General features: G+C 48.1%; 1 protein-coding gene across 3 annotated transcripts in view; it reads left to right on the forward strand.

Moving 5' to 3' along the window:
- The window catches only part of CACNA1H (calcium voltage-gated channel subunit alpha1 H), a 161,575-nt gene that overhangs the window by 40,356 nt on the left and 95,379 nt on the right, over nt 1–25,840 (forward strand). For all 3 annotated transcript variants that reach the window (XM_074553205.1, XM_074553207.1, XM_074553206.1), the window contains exons 3-7: nt 5,248–5,360; nt 5,755–5,888; nt 9,940–10,037; nt 16,069–16,228; nt 24,056–24,368. In XM_074553205.1, coding sequence (XP_074409306.1) covers nt 5,248–5,360; nt 5,755–5,888; nt 9,940–10,037; nt 16,069–16,228; nt 24,056–24,368 — 818 coding nt within the window. The remainder of the gene's footprint in view (nt 1–5,247; nt 5,361–5,754; nt 5,889–9,939; nt 10,038–16,068; nt 16,229–24,055; nt 24,369–25,840) is intronic.

The raw sequence follows: 25,840 nt of genomic DNA on the forward strand, positions 1-25,840 counted from the left end.
AATCCTTGGGAACAGAGAGGGAAAATTCCTAGGGAGCAGAGGGAAAATTCCTTGGGAGCAGAGGGAAAATTCCTAGGGAGCAGAGGGAAAAATCCTTGGGAACAGAGGGAAAACATCCCTGGGGAGCACATGGAAAAATCCCTGGGGAGCACATGGAAAAATCCTTGGGGAGCACATGGAAAAATCCTTGGGGAGCACATGGAAAAATCCTTGGGGAGCACATGGAAAAATCCTTGGGGAGCACATGGAAAAATCCTTGGGAACAGAGAGGGAAAATTCCTAGGGAGCAGAGGGAAAAATCCTTGGGAACAGAGGGAAAACATCCCTGGGGAGCACATGGAAAAATCCTTGGGAACAGAGGGAAAACATCCCTGGGGAGCACATGGAAAAATCCTTGGGAATAGAGGGGGAAAATCCCTGGGGAGCAGAGGGAAAAATCCTTGAGAACAGAGGAGGAAAATCCTTGGGAACAGAGGGAAAATATCCCTGGGAACAGAGGGAAAATATCCCTGGGAGCAGAGGGAAAGCATCCCTCAGGAGCTGCTCAGGTTGGGGTTCATGCCCAGGTTAAGAGCAAAGGCCAAGAGAGAATCCCAGAATTATTCAGGAAAAACCCTCTGAGATGGAATTAATCCAGTGCTGCCAAGGCCACCGGTGACCCCCAAAGCCACCAAATGTCACCCAGGCAGTGACAACCCAGTGTTTGATCCCAGGATCAAATCCAGGAGCTGCCAGAGCTTGGAGCTAAGCAGGAATGAATTTCTGCTCTAAACAAACCCCAGGAGCAGCCCTGGGTTGGCTTTGATCAACATTTGCTGGGAATTCCGCACGTCCTGTCTTGGGGAGGAACGTGGTTCTGCTAACCCTGCCTCCAAAATCCCAAATCCTGGAAAGGCTGGCATTATTATTGTCCCTTTTTTTGGTCCTTGTCACCTTTTCTAGCCACACTCATTCCCAGGGACATCTCATGCCCAGCTCAGGCTGTCCTCAGCAATTCTGGCAGCAGGTGACATTTGGCTCTGCTGTGTGCTGACCCTGGGGACAGCACGGTGACAATTTGGGGACCAGGTGACATTTGGCTCTGCTGTGTGCTGACCCTGCCTCCAAAACCCCATTTTCCTGAAGGATTTGCATTATTATTGTCCCTTTTTTTGCCCCTTGTCACCTCTTTCAGCCACATTCATTCCCAGGGCCAGCCCAGCTCGGGCTGCTGGGGACACCAGGGTGGCAATTTGGGGACCAGGTGACACAGGACCCTGGTGCTGGGTTGTGGCTCCTCCTCTGCATCATCCCTACCCTTTGTTCATCCCCTTGCTTTGCTATTATTAACTCGATCATCGTCGTTATTATCGTTATTATCATAATTATTAATTGTCATCATCATCGCTATAATCATTATCTGCACTGCTATTTTATTAGCATGTTATTGTATGTTACTACTATCTATTATTATAGCTTTTGGTTTTGTTTGATTTTGGTCTGTTTTATTTCATAAATATTACAAATGTTAAAATCGTTTATTTAGAATAAAGTATTATAGTTTAGAACAAATCATGACAATAAATTATTATAATTTGAAATAATTTATAATAATTTATTATAAAGTATAATAATAAAGTATAATGTATTAAAAGTATAATAAAATATTACTATTTTATTATAAATTATAGTAAAAATAGTAATATAATATAAATTATTATACTTTATAATAAATAATAATAAATTATTATAATTTGTATTTTATGATAAATTCCCTTTTTTCTCCCCTCTTTTTTCTCCCCCTTTTTTTTTATCCCTTTCCCCTTTGCACATTCCCAACCCAATCCCTCTGCTCTCAGAGGAGCAGGACATCCCTGGAACGCTCTGGAATTCCCAGGATTTCTGTTTGTATTCCGTGCATTACTCACATCCCAAACCACCCAAACTGAAACTTCCCTTGGCGGCTCCTCCCGTAAATATTTGGTTTTTCTTGGAACCAAACTGCAATTTAGGGCTTTGGGATTTTCCTCAGCCTCGGGACAGATCCATAATAACCAGGATCCCGCCAAATCCCAGGGGTTAAAATCATGGGTTAAGTCTCCAAAATCCCCTGAGTGGCTTAAAAATAATAAGATTATGGGAAAATAGTGCCATGATCTTGCTTCTGTTCAGTTCCTGGGTGTCAGGCCTGTGGCTCCGGCCTCTCTCCCACATGGAACGAGGATCAGGATTGGGAATTTTTAAATGGAGCTGCTCCCTCTGGAGCACTTGGGAATTTGGGAATTGTGTCCTTCATTCCAAGCATGGGATGAAAACCATGAATTTGTCACAGTGGTGATTCCATCCCGGATTGGTTTTGCCGTGTTTATTGCAGGAATATTTGTAGGATTTGGGAGAGGGGTGGTGATGATCCATAATAACCAGGAGGCTGCCAAATCCCGGTGGAAAACAACAGCTTAAAATCCACTGAGTGGCTTAAAAAATAATAATATGGGGAAATAAATTCCATAAATCCCACATGAAACCGGCAGGGAGAGTCAGGAGTGTCAGGAACGGAGCCAACATTTGGGGGCAGAGCCTGGGATTTGTGGTGCCGCTTTTAAACTCGGGACTAAATTTCAGCCTAAGAGCTGCTGTGGGTCCCTCAGAGAAAAACCAGGAGCCCCTTCCCAATCTGGGAATTTGAAATCTGGGAATCTGAGCGTGGCCCAGGTGCTCTGAGCTGTGTTTTCCCTGGAATTTCTGCCGGAGGATGGAGCACCGAGCGCTCCCTTTGGGATCTCTCTGTCTCCAGCGCGGATCTCCCTTGGCTCTTTCCCTTCCCAAGGATTTGGGAGCTTGCCCGAGCTGCTGTTTCCATGGCAACAGCCGCGTTCCCTTTTTCAGGGGATTTTCCAGGAGGGATTTGTGCCATCCCTCACCTGCCCTGGTTCCCCTGCTGGAAAAACGCTCCGGGAACATCCCTGAGGATGTTCTGTGGGAATTCCTTCTCCTGTCACATCCTTGCTCTTTCTGCTGCTCCAGGACTCTTTTTTCACCTTTTCCTCACTTTTTTTTTTTCCTCCTCTTGGGGTTTTCCCATCCTACCAGAATTGGGATTTTCATCCCTCATCCCACCCTGCCAAGCAGCATCACCCCATCCCCACCTCAGGGAATTTTTTTGGGATATCTCCATGGGGCTGCTGGAATCTGGATGGCTTTGGGAGGCTCTGAAAAATCAGGGGTTCAATCCCAGTTTTTGGGGCTCCAGGGACTTTAAAGGGGGGGAAAAATCTGCAAATATAATAAAGGAAAATTATGCAACTGCAGGCACAGGAGCCCTATTTATAGGGAGTTTTACATGGATCCCATCACTCCATGGAATATTGGGAATGGAATCTGGCTGTGGTTGGGGTTTTGGGGCAGGATTTGGGTATTGGCTCTGTGGGGTTGGATTATCTCTGGGCTTCCAGTCAGGGAAAAGCATCCAAACAGCTCCTAAAGATGAGAAAAATCAGGAAGAATTCATGGAAGGGAGGGAGAAATTAAGCTAACATTGGAATGTCAGCAATGGAAAAATCCCATCAGGAGCTTCTCCTGCCTCATTCCCAGGATTTTATTTCATTTATTTCTCAGGCTTCCTACATTTATTTCCATTTTGGACAAGTGGATTTCCAAGCCTGCCCTGTTGGTTCCCAGCTTTGAGGTATTTAATTAAAATATTAAATTAAATTTATTTTCCGATTAAAGCCCCTCTAAAATAAGGACTTGGTTTTTGGGATCAGATTTTAGGGAGCTGCAAGCTTTGACCCCACTGATTTTTGCCTTGTTTTTCCATCTGGCTGAATAAGAACGTGCAAAACCAGTTTGAGACTGAAGCTCTGATCTGCTGCAATAAATTTTATCCTGAGCAGATAAAATCCCAGATAAAATATTCCTGAGGAATAAACATGGGAGGTTTTTTTATCCAGGAATTGCTGTTGTAAGAAATAATTCAATGTCTGTGCCTCTCTCTGCCTCCCCCAGGTGTGGATTTGGAAGCACAAAGGTTTATTCACATCCAGATGTTTCCAATTATTTTCCCTAGAAACAGTTCTCTCGTTCCTGCTTAATTTGTGGAATTATTCCGTCTTTTTGTGGGATTTTTAATTGTCCTGCCAGCAGCAAACAGCAACTTTGGGCCTATTTTGCGCTGATGCAAAATCACCACTTCCTACTTAGATCAATTAATTATCGGTTAATTGAGCACTGGCGGATCCTGTAGAGGAATATGAGGGAATTTTGGAGACTGGAGACATCCAACTGGGGCCCTTTCCTTCTTTTTCATGCCCTCTGCATCCTGAATCCAAATTTTCCCATCCTTGGCCCCGTTTTGTCTTTGTCCACCAGGATGTAAAATTTGTCATTCCTTGAGGTGTGGGAATGGGGTTGGAATGAGAACCTCATTCCCATCAGGATGTGGATTTCAGAATGGAATCTGTCATTCCCTGAGATTTGGGAATGGGGTTGGAATGGGAGGATCTCATTCCCATTAGAATGTGGATCTCAGAGTGAAATCTGTCATTCCTTGAGATGTGGGAATGGGGTTGGAATGGGAGAACCTCATTCCCCTCAGAATATGGAAATTTGGGAATGGCTTTGGAAGAGAGGATCTCATTCCCATTAGAACGTGGATCTGAGAATGGGCTCTCTCCCTTCTGGAGATGTGGGAATGGGGTTGGAATGGGAGAACCTCATTCCCATCCGAATATGGAAATTTGGGAATGGCTTTGGAAGAGAGGATCTCATTCCCATTAGAACGTGGATCTCAGAATGGGCTCTCTCCCTTCTGGAGATGTGGGAATGGGGTTGGAATGAGAGAACCTCATTCCCCTCAGAATATGGATCTCAGAATAGAATTTGTCATTCCTTGACATGTGGGAATGGGGTTGGAATGAGAGAACCTCATTCCCCTCAGAATATGGATCTCAGAGCGAAATCTGCCATCCCTTGAGTTTTGGGAATGGGGTTGGAATCAGCGACCCTCCTTCCCCCAACTCCAGAGGGAATCCAGGAGAGCGGGGTTGGCACTGGGCACTGCTCTGCTGGTGGTGCCCTTGAGTTTCTCTCTTGCTGTAGGATGATTCCCTGCTGAAACTTGGGATTTGGAGCCGGGAATTGCCCAGGAGGAGGGTGTGGATGGGAGAAGGGTGTGGATGGGAGGAGGGTGTGGATGGGAGAAGGGTGTGGATGGAAGGAGGGTGTGGATGTGTCCCCTGCCGAGGCTGTGCTGTCCTTAACCCGGTGCCACCTGGTTCGAGCACGTGAGCATGCTGGTGATCCTGCTCAACTGCGTCACCCTGGGCATGTTCCAGCCCTGCGAGGACGTGGAGTGCCAGTCCGAGCGCTGCACCATCCTGGAGGTGAGGATCCACGGCCCCAAAATCCCTGGGGTTTGTGGGCTGCAGGGCTGGGGCGGCTGCTCTGGGAGAACTGAAATTACGGAGCAAAATTCTGTGTAGTTTATGAAGGGGAAGTTGATTAATGAAGACAAGTCCCTCTCCAGCTCTCCTGGAGCCCCTTTAGGCTCTGAGGTTTCCCTGGAGCCTTTTCCAGGTGAACATTCCCAGCTCTCCCAGCCCTGTGATACCCTCGTGCCTTATCAGGCATGAACAAAAGCTGGGGGCTCTTCCCAAGGCCTGGAATGAGCCAGGAGCTGTGCCAGGGGCAGGTTTGATTTTGGTGATGGGAACGTGGAATATCTCCATGCTTGGGGGCACTCAGGACTGACTGAAATCCTCTTTTCCCGCTCTCCAGGCGTTTGATGATTTCATTTTCGCCTTCTTTGCCGTGGAAATGGTCATCAAGATGGTGGCCCTGGGCATCTTTGGGCAGAAGTGTTACCTTGGAGACACCTGGAACCGCCTGGACTTCTTCATCGTCATGGCAGGGTCAGCAACCTCCTCATCCCTCCATCCTGGGGCAGAGAAATCCCAGGGAACAAATCCCTGCCTTGTCCTGCCTGGGTCTCACAATGCCTTGGGAGGCAGAATCTCCCAAATCTGAGATTTTAAAATCCTTACCCCAAAACCACACTGGGTTTGGGGGTGGGTGGTGAATATCAGGCAGAGCTGTGGGGGTTTGGAGCAATCCTTTAATCCTAACACATCCTGAGTGTCCCAGTGGTGTTATCTCCAAAAAAATCAGCTCAGCCCCACTCCTGCCCCGTGCCAGCAGCACAGTGAGGCAGGGATGGGGTGAACAAGGAAATTCAGCCCAAAAACCCCGTTAGGAAGGTTGAAATCTCTGTGGGAAAAAGCTGTTTGGGAGTTCACCCAAATTCCAAACTCCTCCTGGTTTACAGCTTCACTCTGTCTCCCCCAGCTGCTGGTTTGTGCAGGATGTGTTAATAAACAGCTCCAAGGATGATCCTCCTGCTTTTGACACCGCTTCCCTCACCCCCACAGGGAATAACTGAGTGGAGTAAAAGCTTGGCAAAGCTCAAACTTTATTTTTTTTACCCAATAAATAAACAGCTTTGGAAAGCCCAGGCTCTCCTACCTGCCCAGTACATCCTGGGATGGGATGGAAAGCTTTAATTACTGCCTGACTTCTGAATTCCTGCGTTTCTAATGACCAGCCCGGGGTTAATTAAAACATCCTTGGAATATGTTGGGGCGTTTTTCCCTTTCCATTAGTGCTGTGCCATCTTCTCTGCGCTAATGGGGTTTTGTTGTGCTCCGTGTTATTTGTCTGGAATACAATTAGGAATGGTTTTAGTGCCCTGAATAAAACATGAGCTCTCCTGAGCGGAGCTTCCTTGGAACTCGGGTGCACTTGGAGGAGGAACATCAGGGACAACAAAAAAACACCCTAATTATTAATTATTTTTACCTTAATTATGTTTTCCTATAAAGCTGCTGTGGTGTTTAAGGGAGGAGTGGCAGGGGAAGAGCAGGGAAAACTCTGATCAAGGAGCTGAGGGTGTTTTTCCACGTTGGATCTGTGGCATGAGCAGAAAATCCCCAGCTCCTCAGAGCTCCCCCAAACCCAGCACTGGGGCGCCCCATGGAGGCAGAAGGGCCGAGCCCTCTGCTCATCCTCAGGGACAGCCTTGGCACTGGGAATTTTGCTGTTGGAGTGAGGGGGAAAGTGACTGGTGAGACCATTTGGGAGTTTTCCATGGTTTTTCTCCACCTTCCATGGCTGGAATATGTTTGGGGAGGATGCAAACAGCAGGAGACACCACTGGAGGTGTGGTATTACTGAGGCTGGAGAGGAGCAGAAGGAAAACCCTTTCCCAAACCCTGGCTGATCCCAGACCTTCTCCAGATGTGAACCAGACCAGAAATATGATTTACCACCTCCCCTGGCTGATTCTGGATCATCTCCAGATGGTTTTAGTGGATTTGAGCTGTGCCTTGGATATGATTCCCACCGCTCCTGGCCAATCCTGGACCATCTCCAGATGGTTTTGGTGGATTTGAGCCATACCTGGGATATGATTTCCCACCTTCCCTGACCGATCCCAGACCATCTCCAGATGGTTTTGGTGGATTTGAGCTGTGCCTTGGATATGATTCCCACCTCTCCTGGCCAATCCTGGACCATCTCCAGATGGTTTTGGTGGATTTGAGCTGTACCTCAGATATGATTTCCCACCTTTCCTGGATGATCCTGGATCATCTCCAGATGTTTCTGGTGGATTTGAGCCATACCTGGGATATGATTTCCCACCTTTCCTGGATGATCCTGGATCATCTCCAGATGGTTTTGGTGGATTTGAGCCATACCTGGGATATGATTTCCCACCTTCCCTGGCTATCCCAGACCATCTCCAGATGGTTTGGTGGATTTAAGCTGTACCTCAGATATGATTTCCCACCTTTCCTGGCTATCCCAGACCATCTCCAGATGGTTTTGGTGGATTTAAGCTGTACCTCAGATATGATTTCCCACCTTTCCTGGATGATCCTGGATCATCTCCAGATGGTTTTGGTGGATTTGAGCCATACCTGGGATATGATTTCCCACCTTCCCTGGCTATCCCAGATCATCTCCAGATGGTTTTGGTGGATTTGAGCTGTACCTCAGATATTATTTCCCATCTTCCCTGACTGATCCCAGACCATCTCCAGATGGTTTTGGTGGATTTGAGCCATACCTGGGATATGATTTCCCATCTCTCCAAAGAGAAGCTGGAGCTGGGAGTACCCCTGGAGGAGGAGAAGCTGTGCTGAGGGCTGACATTCACCTCTCACCACCACCACCCTCCAATCCAGCATGTGCTCCTAAAACCGGAGCTGCTTTCAGCAGGGAACTCACCACTGCAACAACAAAGCTGCTTTTTCCAGCCAGGGGATGGATGTGCTGAAGTTACTCCGAGGTTTTTTTGTGATAAGAAGGGAACAAGTGATCAGCAGAGCTTTGTTTGCCCCGTTCTGCCTCCTCAGAGGAGCTGCTTTGCCTCAGCAGCAGCAGCTCCAAAGGGAGCAGAGGAACTACAAAATAAACACAGCTCCCGCCTCCAGCACGGATGGTGTCTGAAGTTCCTTCCAGCTCCCACAGTCCTTTCATGTTTTTCTCGCCCCAGAAATGTTCCCTGGAACGTTTCAAGCCCTGTGGAACTGGTGAGCTCTGTGTCTGCAGCCCAGCAGCAGGGATGGTGCTCAGGAGAGCTGAAACCCAGAGGTTCCTGGTGCATCCAGCCCCTGGAGACATTCCAGGGATGTGATTTGGATTTGACAGCTGAAGGTTTGCAGCTGTTGATCCCAAAGTCTCGTGTTTTTAGGGTAGGGAATCACCTATCAAGGGACAATCCTCCCAAAATTCCCAGCTCCAGCAGGTTTCTGTGGGGCATTCAGGATTTACAGGTAGAATCTGATAACAGGACTTGGCATCCTGGTCCCTCCAGTCCCTGGAGATCTTGCATGGTCCCAGGAAAAATTTTGGGTTTGAGAGCTGAAGGTTTGCAGCTGTTCATCCCAAAGTCTTGTGTTTTTAGGGTAGGGAATCACCTACCAAGGGACAATCCTCCCAAAATTCCCAGCTCCACTGGATTTCTGTGGGGCTTTTCCAAGGGATTTAGGATTCACAGGCAGAACCTGATAACAGGACCCCACTTTTGGCATCCTGGTCCCTCCAGTCCCTGGAGATCTTGCACGGTCCCAGGAAAAATTTGGGGTTTGAGAGCTGAAGGTTTGGAAGCTGTTGATGGCACAAGACATCCCAAAGCTTTGTGCCTCCCATTTTCCAGAGCAGGGAGTCACCTACTGAGTGCCAACCCATCCAAAATGTGTACAGGGAGTGGGGAAGAAGAATCAAGGAGAAAATGTTCTTTATTCTTAATAATCAAATGGAAAGCAAATTATTTGTGCATTTTTTTGTTGGTTTGGGTATTCAGGTTTGGTCACAGGAGGAGAGAAAAGCTGGGGAGCAGCTCCTTGTCCTGGAAAGTCAGGGAATCATGGAATGGGTTGGAAGGGACCTTAAGGATCATCTCATGGGCAGGGACACCTCCCACTATCCCAAGGCTGCTCCAAACCCCATCCAGCCTGGCCTTGGACACTGCCAGGGATCCAGGGACAGCCACAGCTGCTCTGGGAATCTGTGCCAGGGCCTGCCCACCCTCACAGGCAGGAATTCCTTCCCAATATCCCATATAAATTTCCCCTTTTTCAGTGTGAACCCATCCCTCTCTGTCCCATCACCACAATCCCTGCTAGATTTCCCTCTCCAGCTTCCTTGGAGGTTTTTGCACATCCTGGAAGGAAAATCCTGCTTTCCAAAGTAAAGGCTGGAAGGGACCTCAAAGTTCACCCCATTCCACCCCTGCCATCAGCAGGGTTCACTCCAACCATCCCAGATTGCTCCAAACCCCATCCAGCCTGGAACTGCATCCATGGAATTGCAACCAAGCACCCCTGGGCTTGCAGGCAGCATTTCCTGAGCTTCTCCTGAGTTTTTTTTTTTTTCCTGAGTGCTGTGCTGTTTTCCCTGCAGGATGATGGAATATTCCCTGGATGGCCACAACGTCAGCCTGTCCGCCATCCGCACCGTGCGCGTCCTGCGGCCCCTGCGCGCCATCAACAGGGTCCCCAGTAAGTGACACCCCCGGGCACAGCTCTGGGCTCTGGAAAACTTTGGGAATAACCCCCCCACACACACACCTGGGGTTCTGAGCTCAGAAAACTGGAGTGAGTCTGAGAAAACAGGAAAACTTTGGGAAAAAAGTTTTTTTTTCACGCCACCTCAGTTTCTGAGCTCAGTCTGGGAAAACCGGGAAACTTTGGGAATAAATCCACCCCATCTTGATTTCTGAGCTCAGTCTAGGAAAAATTTGGGAATAGCCCTCCCCACACCTGGATTTCTGAGCTCAGTCTGGGAAAACTTTGGGAATAACCCTCCCCACATACACATGGATTTCAGAGCTCAGTGTGGGAAAATTTTGGGAATAAATCCACCCCACCTCAATTTGTGAGCTCAGTCTGGGAAAACTGGAAAACTTTGGGAATTACCCCCCGCACACACCTGGATTTCTGAGCTCAGTCTGGGAAAAATTTGGGAATAACCCTCCCCACACCTGGATTTCTGAGCTCTGTCTCAGAAAACTGGAAAGCTTTGGGAATAAATCCACCCCACCTCGATTTCTGAGTTCAGTCTGGGAAAACTGGAAAACTTTGGGAATAAATTCACCCCATATTGATTTCTGAGCTCAGTCTGGGAAAATTTTGGGAATTATCCTCCCCACACCTGGATTTCTGAGCTCAGTCTGGGAAAACTGGAAAATCATGGGAATAGCCCCCTCCCCATACACACTTGGCTTTCTGCTTTTTGCAGCTAATGAGAGGAAATGAATTAATTTAATTTTTAATGGCGAGTTAAAGATCGTCATTATCATAATTGGTGTTAGCAAAGGGCAGGGGAGCAGGGGATTGACCCTCGGAGCCGTTTTCCAAGGTTTTCGTGACTTTTCTAGGGAAAACATCTCTCTGGTGGTGTAAAGTAAACAGTGTTCCTGCAAAGGAAGGGAAAAGGTCACTTCCAAGAGGGATCTTCTTGCCCTGCTGGGTTGGTTTTCCCTCCTCAGTGATTTAAAATCTTTCCAGGACTTTATGTTCGGGATTAGGAGCTCAGGAGCTTCCCTTGCTGCTGAAACCCCAGGGAGGGTTTGCTCCATGTGAAACAAAATTGGGATCATCCTCGATAGGAAGTTCAAGTGGCTCCTAAATCCATTTTCAAGTGCCTTCAGCTGCTTGGCTTCTAAATCCAATTTTAAATCCAAGGCACCACGTTGGAATAATTCCCTGCTGGAATCAGCCAGCTGCTGAGCCGGCCTTTGCAAGGTGCTCATTCCACAGCAATTCCATCTTTTTCCAACCCAAATCTCCACCTCAATCAAAATGCAGCAGCGTTGGATGGAAATCACAGGGATCCTGGCAAAAAAAAAAAGATAAAAAACCCAACAAAACAAAACAAAAAAACACCTTAAAAAAGGGATATTTCCTGTTCTGTTGGAGTGAGCCAGCCCCAAATCCTGCCTGGATTCAGCACATCCAGGGACAGCCAAACAACCTCCCCCAGAAGGGGTTTGATTCCAGGCCCTCCAAGGAAAATGTGAGGGAACAGATGGATGTTTACACCCAGAAACCTCAGAAATTTCTCTCAGAACTCCCAATTCCACAGGGTTTGTTTTCTGGAAAACAAGGAACAAAAGCAGTGAATTGCTCAGCGAGGTCCTTAGTTCAAAACAAGGCCACAAAAAAGAGAGGCCAGAAGGGGCCTGGAACCCTTTGGAGCTTTGGTTTCCTAACAAGGTTTTGTTGCCAGGGGTTAGGAAAGCACAACACAAAGTTTCCCTTTGGGATTTGGGGTTCCAGGAAGATTCTCTCTGGGATTTGGGGTTCCAGAGAAGTTTCCCTCTGGGATTTGGGGTCCAGAGAGGTTTCCCTCTGAGATTTGGGGTTCCAGGAATATTCTCTCTGGGATTTGGGGTTCCAGAGAGGTTTCCCTCAGGGATTTGGAGTTCGGGAAAGTTTCCCTCTGGGATTTGGGGTTCAGTGAAGTTTCTCTTTGGAATTTGGGTTTCCAGAGAAGTTTCCCTCTGAGATTTGGGGTTCTAGGGAAGTTTCCCTCTGGGATTTGGGGTTCCAGAGAAGTTTCCCTTTGGAATTTGGGTTTCCAAAGATGTTTCCCTCTGGGATTTGGTGTTCCAGAGAAATTCCTCTCTGGGATTTGGGGTTCAGGGAGGTTTCCCTCTGGGATTTGGGGTTCCAGAGAAGTTTCCTTGTGGGATTTGGGGTTCAGTGAAGTTTCCCTTTGGAATTTGGGTTTCCAGAGAAGTTTCCCTCTGGGATTTGGGGTTCCAGGGAAGCTTCACTCTGGGATTTGGGGTTCCAGAGAAATTCCTCTCTGGGATTTGGGGTTCCAGAGAAGTTTCCCTCTGAGATTTGGGGTTTTAGGGAAGTTTCCCATTGGAATTTGGGGTTCCAGAGAGGTTTCCCTCTGAGATTTGGGGTTCCAGAGAGGTTTCTCTCTGGGATTTGAGTTCAGGAAAGTTTCCCTCTGGGATTTGGGATTCCAGAGAAGTTTCCCTTTGGAATTTGGGGTTCCAGGGAAGTTTCCCTCTGGGATTTGGGGCTCTGGGGATGGGGTGGAGCAGAGGGACCACGGGCTGGGCTCGGAGCCCTCCAGGCTGGGATGAGGATCAGGCTCCCTCTGAACTCCTTCAAATCCACAAACCCCTTCAATATTCCCATGGAACAGTGGGAATCTCAAGCTGGGATCCAGGGGAACTGAAGGATTCCCACCAAGCTCCAGGGATCCAAACAACTCCAGCTTTAGATGGAATTTTGCTCTGAGTCCAGCTTGTGTTTGTCTCTCTGATCCCTGACATCAAACGAGCCTTCCAAGGTTTTTTTTACTGCATTTCCCATGGGATTTTCATATTTTTCCAACAGGCAGGTGATAGAAAATATCCCATTTTTTAATTAATATTCTGTGGGATAAAATCCAGCGGGTTCAATCAATGTTTGGAGTGGAAGTGCCTGAGGAGCAGGGAACCTGAGCACCAGGATTGGGGTTCCTAGAAACTATTCCCAAAAATATCCCCATTCCTTAGGGGCAGATCATCCAGCCTCCACTTTCCAACCCCGCCCACTCAGCACATTGGGAATTTTGCTGTTTCAGGCCAAAATATTCCAGAATCTGTGGAGAAGGGATGGGAAAATCCCTGGATTTTGGTGGATTTTGATGGTTACATTTTCATCCGTGAAAATTCCTTGGAATTCCAGCTCACCCCAGCAGCATCCATGCCATTCCCAGCTCTGGGACTTGGGAATGGGATTTTCCACCAGATCAAATTCACAGCTGGATCAGAGGAGATGAACCTGGTGCTAAATGCAGGGAAACAGGCAGAAGCAGCCTGGAGATTTATCCCTGGGATTCCTGGGCTCTTCCCTGGGATCCAGCCAGCACCATCAGCTCGTGCCTTCCAGGCACAATAAATTCACCCACGAGATTCTTTCAGCTCCATGCAGTTTGTTAAGAAAAGAAAGAAGAACCCTGGCCAATAAAAACATCATTTCTATTAGAAATGATTCCTTCCAAACCACTGGAAAAATGGAATTCTTGCAATTTATTCACTTGGCAGGGGCTGGAGTCAGGGATTTTTTTTTCAGCAGTGGTCATTAGGTTGTTGGTTTTTTTTCAAATCCATTTCACTGCTTTATTTTTATATTTATTGTTTATATTTATTTATTGTTACATTTACTTTTTAGATTTATTATTATATTTTTATTTCTTTTTTATATTTATTTTTTAGATTTATTTTAAGATTCATTTTTATATTTATTTTAATATTTATATATTTATTTTTATATATTTTAGTTGGTTTTTTATTGTATTTTTTAAATTTATTTTTATTTTTCTGCTGGGGTTATTTTTTAGATTTATTATTTTTTTTTAATATTTCTTTTTAGATTTATTTTAAGATTCATTGTTATATTTATTTTAATATTTATATATTTATTTTTCTATTTATTTTTATATATTTTGGTTGTTTTTTATTGTATTTTTGAGTATTTTTAAAATTTATTTTTATTTTTCTGCTGGGGGTTTTTAAACCAGGCATCCCATGGAATGGGGATGAAAATCCTGCTCCTTGTTTCAGCCCTGGTGATGCTGTTTTCCCATGGCACACTCAGCATTCCAGGGAGAGCCCGGGGTGGCTGGAGAACAGCTGGATTCAATCTCTGGGATGATGCCACTAAACAACCCCAAATACCAAAAGGAGCTGAGCAGAAAAAAAAAATTGTCTGGCATGGGGAGAGAAATTTTACCCATTTTTGGAAAAAAAAAGGGAGGATATCAGTGAGAGAAGGGGGGAAAAAAAGGGAGAAAATCCCAGCATTGTCTTTCAGTGGGGATTGAATGTGTCCTTGCTTTTCCTAAGATGGATTTGCCAGGAAAATGTGGGATTGCTCCTGAGGGGGGGACAGTGCTGGGCAGGGCCAGGAGCTGGATTTGAGGATCCTGGTGTGTCCCTTCCCACCGGGGTATTCCATGATTTTGTGACAGGATACACTGGGAATAACCACCAGGAATTGCAACCCCATTATTGGGAATAACCCCAAGGAATTCCAACCCCCTCCTTTGGGAATAACCAACCCCCCTGTGAGAATAACCACCAGGAATTCCAATCCCAATATTGGGAAAAACCACCAAGAATTCCAACTCCAATGTTGGGAATAACCCCCAGAATTCCAACCCCAATGTTGGGAGTAACCACCAGGAATTCCAAACCCCCTTTGGGAATAACGACCAGGAATTCCAACCCTATTATTGGGAATAAACACCAGGAATTCCAACCCCCTCCTTTGGGAATAACCAACCCCCCCTTTGAGAATAACCACCAGGAATTGCAATCCCAATATTGGGAAAAACCACCAAGAATTCCAACTCCAATGCTGGGAGTAACCACCAGGAATTCCAACCCTCCTTTGGGAATAAACAGCAGGAATTCCAACCCCATTATTGGGAATAAACACCAGGAATTACAACCCCCACCCCCTTTGGGAATAACCACCAGGAATTGCAACCCCATTGTTGGGAATAACCCCAAGGAATTCCAACCCCCTCCTTTGGGAATAACCAACCCCCCTGTGAGAATAACCACCAGGAATTCCAATCCCAATATTGGGAAAAACCACCAAGAATTCCAACCCCAATGTTGGGAACAACCCCCAGAATTCCAACCCCAATGTTGGGAGTAACCACCAGGAATTCCAACCCTCCTTTGGGAATAAACAGCAGGAATTCCAACCCCATTATTGGGAATAAACACCAGGAATTACAACCCCCACCCCCTTTGGGAATAACCACCAGGAATTGCAACCCCATTGTTGGGAATAAACACCAGGAATTACAACCACCAGGAATTCCAAACCCCCTTTGGGAATAACCACCAGGAATTGCAACCCAAATGTTGGAAATTACCACCAGGAATTCCAACCCCCTCCTTTGGGAATAACCAACCACCCTGTGAGAATAACCACCAGGAATTCCAATCCCAATATTGGGAAAAACCACCAAGAATTCCAACTCCAATGTTGGGAATAACCCCCAGAATTCCAACCCCAATGCTGGGAGTAACCACCAGGAATTCCAAACCCCCTTTGGGAATAACCACCAGGAATTCCAACCCCATTATTGGGAATAAACACCAGGAATTACAACCCCCACCCCCTTTGGGAATAACCACCAGGAATTCCAACCCAAATGTTGGAAATTACCACCAGGAATTCCAACCCTCTCCTTTGGGAATAACCACCAGGAATTCCAACGCCAATGTTGGGAATAACCACCAGGAATTCCAACCCCATTTTCAGAGAATTCCATGTGGAATTTCTGGCATGGAAATCAGCATTTCCCTGACACTAGAGGCCTTGGATCCACCCTCTGGAGATTGCTGTCATTCCCATTTCCTGCCAAACCTTTGGGATTTCCACCTCCCTTTCCAGCCTCAGCATTTAGAGGAAAACACCAAATCCTGATTTTCCTGCCCTGGCTGTGCACCCAAGGTGGGAATGGTGATTTGTGCCCATCCTGACGTGGCTTTCCCTGCTCCCCCAGGTATGAGGATCCTGGTCACGCTGCTGCTGGACACTCTGCCTATGTTAGGCAACGTCCTCCTCCTCTGCTTCTTCGTCTTCTTCATCTTTGGCATTGTTGGGGTCCAGCTCTGGGCAGGGCTGCTGAGGAACAGGTGCTTCCTAGACAGGAATTTTGCCATGTAAGTACAGCAAAAGCAAAAATTTTCCACTTTTTCCCCCCCCCCCCTTTTTTTCCTCCACATTTCTCTCTCTTTTTTCTTCCTTTTCCAGCAGGGGATTTTTTTCTGTCCCCTGCTGGAAAAATCCCAGTGCTCAGCAGGGTCCTTTTTGCCTGGGGAAAAAATCCCATTTGTCAGCAATTTCCTGAGGGTTTTGTGCATTCCTGCTGCACCTGAAGGAGGAGGATGGGAGAGGGCTGGATTAGCCCTGCCTGAGATCCCTGTGTGACTCTGGGAGGATGCAGAACAAACTCCCAGCTCTCCAAACACTTCAGGTCACCCAGCACACCCCAACCCCTGGCAGGGGCTGCTGATTTGGAGATGCAGCTGAAACGCAGAGATAAATCCTTGTCAGGGATTTAAGATAAGAAACTGGATGTGAGAAGCATTAAAATCATTTGGACACAGCTCAGAGCGTGGGACAGGCACCAGGATGGGCAGGACCTGAATCATTAAGGCTGAAAACACCTCCAGGATCATCAAACCCAACTTGAAAGAGGCAAATTTTCCTTTGGGATTTTCCAGGCTGGGCATTTGTGTGGAGCAGCCCCTTTGATAATAAACCTTCATTGCCCTGCTGAGCCTCACCTGGGACCTGCCCAAGGCCCAGCTGATCAATTTAAGGCCAGCCCAGGCTCTTAGGCCTGGTTTGGGCCGTGCTGCTGGTGTTTGTCTTTGCTCCTGAGCTCTCTGGATAAATCCTGGACCCTGCTGCCAGCCCTGGGCTCTTCCATCTGGGTTCAGAGTGGGATTGAGGAGGTTCTGATGGAGCTGGGATGCGTTTGGGGCATCCCAGTCTTTGGAGCATCCCTTACTGCCCCCTTGAGCTGGGGCTGTCGTGCCCTCAACAGTTCCAGTTGAGGACACACCTGGATGAAAACCAAGCACAGCCAGCATAGGAAAGAGGGATTTTCCTGGGAAAAAAATCCTTCCAAAGGCTCCTGTCAGAGATGTCAGCAGCTCAGAGGTGAGGAAATGCCCCAGCCCAGCTCTCAGGGCAGCTCTAACTCGGCGAGAGGAGATGGAGCCTGTAATTACATCGCTGGGTAATCATCGGCTGCCTGCGCTCGGATTGACTGCGAGACAGGCAGGGATCATCCCTCAGGTCCTGCTCCTGCCTCTCACTGCCACTCCCGGGGCTCCCTCAGCCTCTCCTGTCCTCTGCACCAGCTCTGGTGGCTTTTAATCCTCCCAGCAGGGTGGAAAACCCTTCACCTGCCATGGGTGTGCTTCCACTCCCCACACCCCAAACCCTCTCCTGCACCCCCAAACTCAATTTCCCGCTCCCCAAACCCCTCCAGGCTCAGCTGGACCCCGGAGCTGCCATCCCCAAGCCCAAACTGAGCAGTTCCAGCCCTGCTTGGGTGGCCCCGTTGCTGTAATTAACTGCAGCGAGCCCCTCTCAGCTCTCTCCGAGTCGGGTTTTGAAACGCTCGCTGATTTTCTGGTGATTTTCTGCGAAGTGGAGCTTTCAAGATGAACCACAGGGGAAGCGTTCTCTAAGCACAGACATTAAGCAGCAGTTATGTAATGGCCATTAGCAGCATCAAAGGCCTCGCTGGATTTTCTTATCGGGGCTTGCTCCTTGTCAGGAGAGGTTTTGGGATGAGCTGTGTCTGATGGGGTTTGTCTGGGATCGCCTCCTTCCCCCTGGGATGGGTTCAGCTGTTGGGGTCTGGTTTATTGTGCTGCATTTTAAAGGAATTTGGGGAAATGGGGGTGTCCATAGGGCAGGAAAATTCCAGTTTGTAGCTCAGTGTCAGTGGGAGAAATGTGGAGTTTTCTGGTATTATTAATTTTGCATTCATTTCAAATTAATGCAAAATGTTCCAGTCCCTGCATTTCCAGCTGTCCCAAGTTTCTTGGAGTTCATTGTGGAAGTTTTAGGGTCACAGGATTTTCTCATCAGGGCTTGCTCCTTGCCAGAGAAGGTTTTGGGATGAGCTGTGTTTGAAGGGCTTTGGCTGGGATCCCCTCCTTTCCTCTGGGATGGGTTCTGCCACCCCCCAGCTCTTGGGCTCTGGTTTAGTGTGATGGAAGGTGCTGCATTCCAAAGGAATTTGGGGAAACAGGAGTGTCCATAGGGCAGGAAAATTCCAGTTTGTAGCTCAGTGTCAGTGGGAGAAATGTGGGGTTTTCTAGTCCCTTCACCCTGAGCGTGCTGGGTTGGGTTCTTGGTCTGTGTTAATTTTAAATTTAGAGAAACCCAGCAACATTCCAGTCCCTGCATTTCTAGCTATCCCTGTTTCTTGGAGCTCGGTGGAGAAGTTTTAGGGACTCCAGATGGAATTATTCCCATTTTTTTAAAATAATTTCTGACTCATTCTCTCAACCCAGGCGTCAGGGCACGGTTCCCCCCTGCAGTGGCTGTTAACACACCAGCAGCAAATTGTAGAGGAGAAAAGGGCATGGAATGACCTGGAAAACACTTCAGGGCTCCATCCTCCTGCTGTTGGGCAGATCATGGAATCCTGGAATGGGTTGGCTTGGAAAGGACCTTAAAGATTCTCATCCACCCCAGACCATGATCAGGGACACCCTCCCCTATGCCAGGCTGCTCCAGCCCAGCCTCAGACACATCCAGGGGTGGGAAATCCTCAATTCCTCAGGGCACAGAGGTTTCCCAGCCCTTGGGAGCCTGGGAGGGGCTGGGGCTGAGATCCTGCCTCGGATTTCCTCCAGGGAAAACCTGAATTATTGGAGGGTCTCCCCTTGGTGCTGCTGCCAAACCCTCCCAGCTGAAAACAAACCTGCTTTAAACAGAGGATCTGGACAAAATCCAGGGGCCAGCAAGGCAGGGTGCTAACCCCAAATTTTCAGGAAGAAAGGAGGTGTAAGTGAGCTCCCAAAGAGCTGCTTCAAATCCAGCTTTGCCCTGCTGTGTTCTGCCCTGCAGCTTCCCGAGCCTTCAGCTCTTCCAGAGGCATCAGATGGAAGGAGTGACTTTGATTTTTGCCATCATTCTTCTTTCCCCATGGAAACCTTTTCTTTTCAATCCCCCTTGAAAGTTGGCAGCTCCGAGTAAAGCAACTATTTTTGTGTCGAGCGCATTGTGAGAGAAAATTTGGGGACTTTTTGGAGGTGCACTGGGAATTTCTGCTTTTCTCTCTCTGTCTTTCAGAGCTGTGCTGTTACAGGGCTGGAATGAGGTTATTTAAGGATTTTTAGTGGGGGTTCTGAAGGAATTGCTGGGTTGTTGCAGCAGTGGGTTCTGTTTGTTGGGACATGGGAGAATCTCTCCCTCCACACCCAAAATGATCCTGCAAAAGCTGGGATTGCATGGACCAGCAGCTCCAGGCAGGGCTGTGAGTGATGCCAGGAGATCCTGGCATTGGAGCTGCAGGAGAAACCCCCCAAGGACCCTTTGGTGGGAAGGAGGAAGGTTTGGTGTGCTGGGTGGGGAGGACAAGCAGAGCCAGCAGCTCCTGGGGACATCTCCAGGTTGGTTTTCTCCCCCTCGGGCTCCTTCCCACCCTCCTGAGCTGCTCCCAGTGGAAATAAAGGAATTGGGTCAGGCCCTGCCCCTCTCCTGGGATGCAGAGCAGCATTTCCAGGCTGGAGCCTTTCAAGGAACTCAGTGGCTCGGAAGCAGGGGAGGGGAGGGAGCTGTGGAGGGGTTTTGTGTTTCTCTGCTGCCTCGGGACACTGGTGGTGGGAGTTTTCAGCCTTCAGCTCCTCAAGCAGGCTCAGGAATTTGTCTGGAAGGTGTTTAATTGCTGCTGGTGGCGTTGCTGAGCAGGGAGAGCAGGGAATTTGTGGGATCTCAGCACCTCAGTCCTGAGGTGCCGAGTCACCGAGAGCACCCTTGGGGGGCTCGGGAGTCCTGGAATGTTCCAGAAGTGTCTGGTGGCTGGACTTTGATCCTACACAGGAGACGACACCTGTATGAGGACAGGAGGGTTTCACCGGGGTGAATGGTGAAGGGATTGGTTAATTAGAGGGTGAGACACAGGGTTTAGGATTTCTGTACAGGGGGGTTTAGAGAAGTAAGATGGAGGAATTGGGGCGTGTCCTGTCCTTCTTCTTCTTCTTCTTCTCCTCCATCTTCTGTGGTGATGGTGGCACTTTGGGATTGGTCATTACTGAAAGTGCACCGGGCAATAAGAATAAATGGTATTGGGGAAAAATGATAAATATTGTACACGTAACAATGGGTATAAAGATAGGTGACTGTCCGGAGGGCAGCACAGTGTGCTCATGGCTGGCTGCTGAGCAGAGCTCTGTCGGGCCGAGAGAAAATCTTTCAGATAAACAATTAATAAACACAGAGACCGAAAGAAGAACTGAAGCCTCTTCTCGTCCTTTGATACGCGGGCTGCCCCAAGGCCACCCCGGGCCTTTCCAGGCCCTCCAAACAGCCGAAAACCGGACAGGAATTCACCCTGAGTGCTGAGCTCCTGCACCTTCTCCCTCTGCTCCCCCAGCTGTGCTCTGCTGTGTTCCAGTGATTGGGATTTGTGCATGGGATGGATGGGCTGGGAAATCTTCCCTGGGGGAGGCTGGAGCAGAGGATAACCCAGGAGTGGGAGGAAAATGGATTTTCCTGCCCCTCTGTTGTCCTTCCTGCACATGGACATGGCGAGGGACAGAGACAGGGAAATCCAGATGTGCACGGAGCAGGGGTGGGAAAAGCTGGGAAATCCTCTCTGGTGGGATAACAGATCCATCCTGGGGCTTGGCTCCTCCTGTCTTTCCCCCAGAGCTCTGCTGATTAGTGAGTTCATTAGCATTAATGAGTGATTTGTCTCTACCTGTTGGCAAGGAACAGGGAAGGCAGGAAGAAGTGGAAGGTCCTGGCAGAACTCATCCATTTATTTGGGGGGATACTCTGGATTCCCTCATTCTGCAGCATTTTTGTTTCTCATTCTTCTCTCCTTCCTTCTTTCCATTTTTTGGTTTTGCCAGGAAAAAAAAAAAAAAAGGGGAGAAAGGTTTTAAGAAAGGTCTGAAATTTGCAGTGTTTGCTGCCAGTTGGGGCTCCTTCCTCCCTCACTGGTGGTGCTGGAGCTTCCCACAGGAGCGGCTCCTTCCCAATGGGAAGAACAGGGAAAGGCTGGGTGGAAAGAGCCCTTCAGGTGACTGATTTTGTCATAGGGACAACTTTTAATTTTGGGGACAGCTGCAAAAGTGAGGAGAGCAGAGGAAAGGGAGGATAAAATCCTTCAGAACCGAGCCAGGCTGCGCCCAGCCCTCCCAGCAGAGCTGGGCTTTGTTCTCCTGCTCGGATTTTCCTCCCCCAGCCATCAAACTGCTCCAGATTCGTGCCCGAATCTTCTCTGTGCAGCTCCTGAGACCCCAGCCCGGGGTCTTCATCCCAAAACTTCCCAATTGGAGACTCCTGGGATGCAAGAGCCTCTCCAATTCTGGATGCCTCATTCCAATGGCATGGGGACTGATCCTGTAGTTTTAGGAGTTAAAGTCATTTCTCAGGTGTCTCCTCTCTGCTTCTTCTCCCAGATTCTCCAGCTCTTCCCAGTTTTCCTGCGTCTTGGAGTGTTTTAATCCTCTGTTTAATCCTCCCCGTGTGTGGCACTGCTGGGTGGTGTCTGATGTTCTCCCAAACGCGGCTGCTGCAGCTCCTGGCCCGTTCTCCAGCCTGTTTCATATGGAAATTTCCTCCCAGGGAAGCAGCTGGTGGGAGGGCAAGGAAAAGGCTCGGGGAGGAAAAACATCTTGCAGGTTTTTGTTGGATCCCAAGCCCAGAAACAGCGCAGGTGATGTCACAGTTTAGTCTGGAGCTGCGGGGTGTGCGAGGAGGGGCTGCTGAGCACAAAGAATTCCCAATCCCCAGGACGTGCTCCTCTTCCCTCTCCCATTCCTGAAGCTGCTGAACCCTCCACACCCACCTCGGGTAATTGGATCATGGAAGAGACCCAAATTCCCCCGGGAAGCTGCTGAGGGCTGGTTTCCCTCAGCTCTGCCCTGCAGCAATTGTTCTCTCCTTAAAGTGCAGCCGCAGAGCAATTCCTGCTTGGCTCCAGGGTTTTGGGGAGCAATTCCAAGCAATTGTCTGGAATAACACTTGTTAAAGCCAAATCTCTTCACCAGATAGGGGCGTTCAGAGAGAGATAAAAATAGAGCTGTCCTGGCTGGAAGAATTACCTGGTTATCTTCTGCCCACATCTTTTATAATGTGTGTGCTGCCTCTCCCTTATCTCGGGGTGATTATGGAGCAGCTGAGATCTTTGGAGCTGGGAAAACACTGGAGAAAGTTGGCTGTGGAGCAATGCAGCCCTGAGTGCTGCAGGCTCTCACCAGCACTGAGCACACAGCCCAGAAAGTGCCAGATCTGGGGCACAGCTCAGGGAAAAGCAGCTCCTGCCCTGCTGCAGGTCCAGGCTGGGACAGAGCCATCGGCTCTATCCAAACCAGTTCCGTCAGAAATGCAGCAAGCACGTGGTTTTCTCATTAATTTGGGCTCTTCCTTTCTTTATGGAGGTGCAGAGGGAGTGGGAGATGGCCTCTGGATGGGTCTCCCCTGGTGGGAGCTCAGCCCCTCATCAGATTCCTCCTGAGGGATGCATTTTTTGGGAAGCTGCTCTGCCACCCAAATAAGCACCTTCAAATCCTTACAGAGACCCCAAAAGCTCCCTGGATTTTGGGGGAGAACCTGATCTGCTGGGATTTTCTCTCCATCCCTCTCATTTCATGTTTTTTCCTGCTTTGTTTGCTTGGGGAAACTCAGACTGGTCTTTGCTGGGAGATCAGCGGGGTCTGATCAAATCAAAAGGATTTGATTTTAGGGGCTGGGATTCTGACAGGGATTTCTGAAGGGTGAAGGGATAGCAACCAGTGGCTTTTCCTGCTGCTAAAATCAGGGATGAACTGTCAGCAATGATGAGAGATGGGGACACTTACTTGGTGATCAGAATCCCATTTTATTGTGGGATACAAAGCTTATATGCTATTTAAGAGACACTAGTAATGTGTACTACAATGATTAGGTTAAAATCACATCCACAAACTTATGGATATAACAACATCTCTTGCTTGCAGGGTTTAATGGGATTTTATTTTTCCTGTAAACCTGTTCGATTGTGAGAGGAATAGCAGATTTGTCTTACAAACAAGCTGTGGTTCTGCTGGTAGATAAAACCAGCACTGGGAGAGAAAAGAAACAAGGGGAAGGATTCCACTGATTGATGAATGGAAAATATATTTGCTTTGACAAATAAACTTTAGTTTTGCTGATAAACAAAAATAGACATTGAAAGATGAAAGAAACAATGGGGAAGAAAAATCCCTAAATTCCATAAGAATTAAAGATTAAAAGGGAGGGTTATACATTAGAGGGAAATATTTGGGAAATCTTTGGTGTCAGGTGTATTGGGGAGTCTGAACTTCTCAAGTATCTCAGAAATGGGGAAAGAGAGAAGGGAAATGTGGCTGGCAATTGGGATAAAAAGGAGGCTGCGTCCTCCAAAAATTCCATAGACCCCAGGGAATGCCCCATGGCCTCTCCTTTTATTTGAATAAAGTAAAAGGACTCCTGTCTCCTTTCTCGATATAAACCTGTGGTGTTTGTGGATTAATTTTCCTGACCATTGAATCTTCTTGCAATCCAGGTCTAATTTTCAAAGCTCCCTTTGCTTTTGCCAAGGCACCCTGTTATCAAATCTTTGATGTCAACCAGGCCCCAAATCCATCATCTGCCTTTGCGTCCCCCAGCATTCCAACATCCCCCCCTTTCCTTTCCACCAAAAACACTTTTAACGGCCTTAATAATTAATCACGAAGCTTTTTTTTTTTTTAACCTTCATCCTTTTCTTTCTTTTCCACCTCGTCCAGGACGTACAACCTGACCTTCCTGCACCCCTACTACCGGCCGGACGAGGCGGAGGAGAACCCCTTCATCTGCTCCTCGCACCGGGAGAACGGCATGCAGAGGTGCTCCAACATCCCCAGCAGGAAGGAGTCCAAGGTGGAGTGCACGCTGAGCATGGAGTCCTACAGCCCCAGCCTGGCCAGCCCCGAGCCCAGCAGGAACTCCTGCATCAACTGGAACCAGTACTACAACATCTGCATGGCCGGGGACGTCAACCCCCACAACGGGGCCATCAATTTTGATAATATCGGATATGCCTGGATTGCTATTTTTCAGGTAGGGTGCTCCCAAAAATGGGATTTTTTTTTTTTTCATGGTTTTGTTGGGTTTTTTTGTTGATTTCCCGTTTTTTCCTTGTTTTGGGTTTGTTGTTTTTTGCTCTCGGGAAGGTTTTTTGCATTTTGGTGAATGCAGCGGAGTTGGAGGGAATTTGCTCAGCCCTGAGTGAAACTGGAAATCAAGAAACAGGGAATGAATGAATCAGGCAATAAATGGTGCAGGAGAGCATGTGAGGAGAAGAAACTTTTCTTTTTAAATCATTCGAAAAGAGGGAAAATAACTTTTTGAGGCAGCAAAACTCATGGCAAGTTCCACCTCTGCAGATCAGATAAATCCCAGGGATTTTTGGGAGCAGGGTCTTCGTTGTTGGAGCATCAGGAAACTGAAAGTGCTGTTGAGGTTTTTAAGCAAGATTTAATTTCATGCTAAAATGAAGGAAGCTGGCATGGCTTAGGCTTGGTTTTGAATCCCTGGTGAGCATGGAATGCTGGAAAGGGGAACAATCAGTTCTGGCCAAAATTCCTGAGAGGAAATTCTGCCCGCAGGGAATTTCAGTCTCTTTTGAGGCACTTGAGAAAATAGAAAGTGCTTCTCACTGGGACTGGGGGAGATTTTACAGGTGATAAAACTCTTCATAAGGGAAGGATTTTCCACGGATTTTCATGTCCAGAGGCTGTGGTTTCCCAGGGCTGCCCAGCTGGAAGATCCCAGTGTTCTTTCCCATTTTTAATGGGCACTTCCTGGTGTTGCAGCATTTCTTTGGCTCTGGCTGGGTGCCCTGGTTGATTCAGTCCCCCTGAAGTGGAGGTGACATCTGTTCCTAGAGCAGAATTCTCCTTTCAGCTTCGTTAATGAGGAATAATTAGTCATCCACAGCTCTGTGTTTCGTTTATGGATTTCCTCCCAGTCCCATGTTATCCATGAAGTTCATCACTTCCAGCTTTCACCTGGGGGTTGCAGAGTGGGGAATGTTGGCTCTGAGCACCTTCCCTGCTCCTCAGGAGCTGCTCTTGGGTCACTGTGCTGGTGTCAGAGGCTCAGAACCAAATCCAGATCAGGCAGATCTGAATCCCAATTTTCTCTTTGGTAAAATGCTTTGGGATTAGTGAGGAAGAGAGGAGCTGCTGGCTGGTAGTGAGTGCTGGGCAAAGGGCAGAGGGAATTCTCCTTTTCCTGCTCTTTGATGGATCTGAGGGATGTTCCCAGGAGATCCCACCTGGTTCCTTTTCATAGGAAAAGGACACAGAGGAGGAGCAGGAGCTTCCTCAGAGGGGTCCTGCTGCCCTTTCCCTTCCTGAGCAATTTTCCAGGCTGCAAATCTTCCATTTGATTTTCTCATCCTCAAAAGGCCCAGTTGAATTTCAGGAAGGGCCCCAGCCCCAGGAGAGGTTTCAGCTGGTTCCTTTGGGCAGCACAGTGTCTGGCAGAGGGGGATCTCCTGTCCTCATATGGTTTTGGCAGCTGCCAGG

The sequence above is a fragment of the Zonotrichia albicollis genome, chromosome 16 (genome assembly GCF_047830755.1).
Source record: "Zonotrichia albicollis isolate bZonAlb1 chromosome 16, bZonAlb1.hap1, whole genome shotgun sequence".
Classification (NCBI taxonomy): domain Eukaryota; kingdom Metazoa; phylum Chordata; class Aves; order Passeriformes; family Passerellidae; genus Zonotrichia; species Zonotrichia albicollis.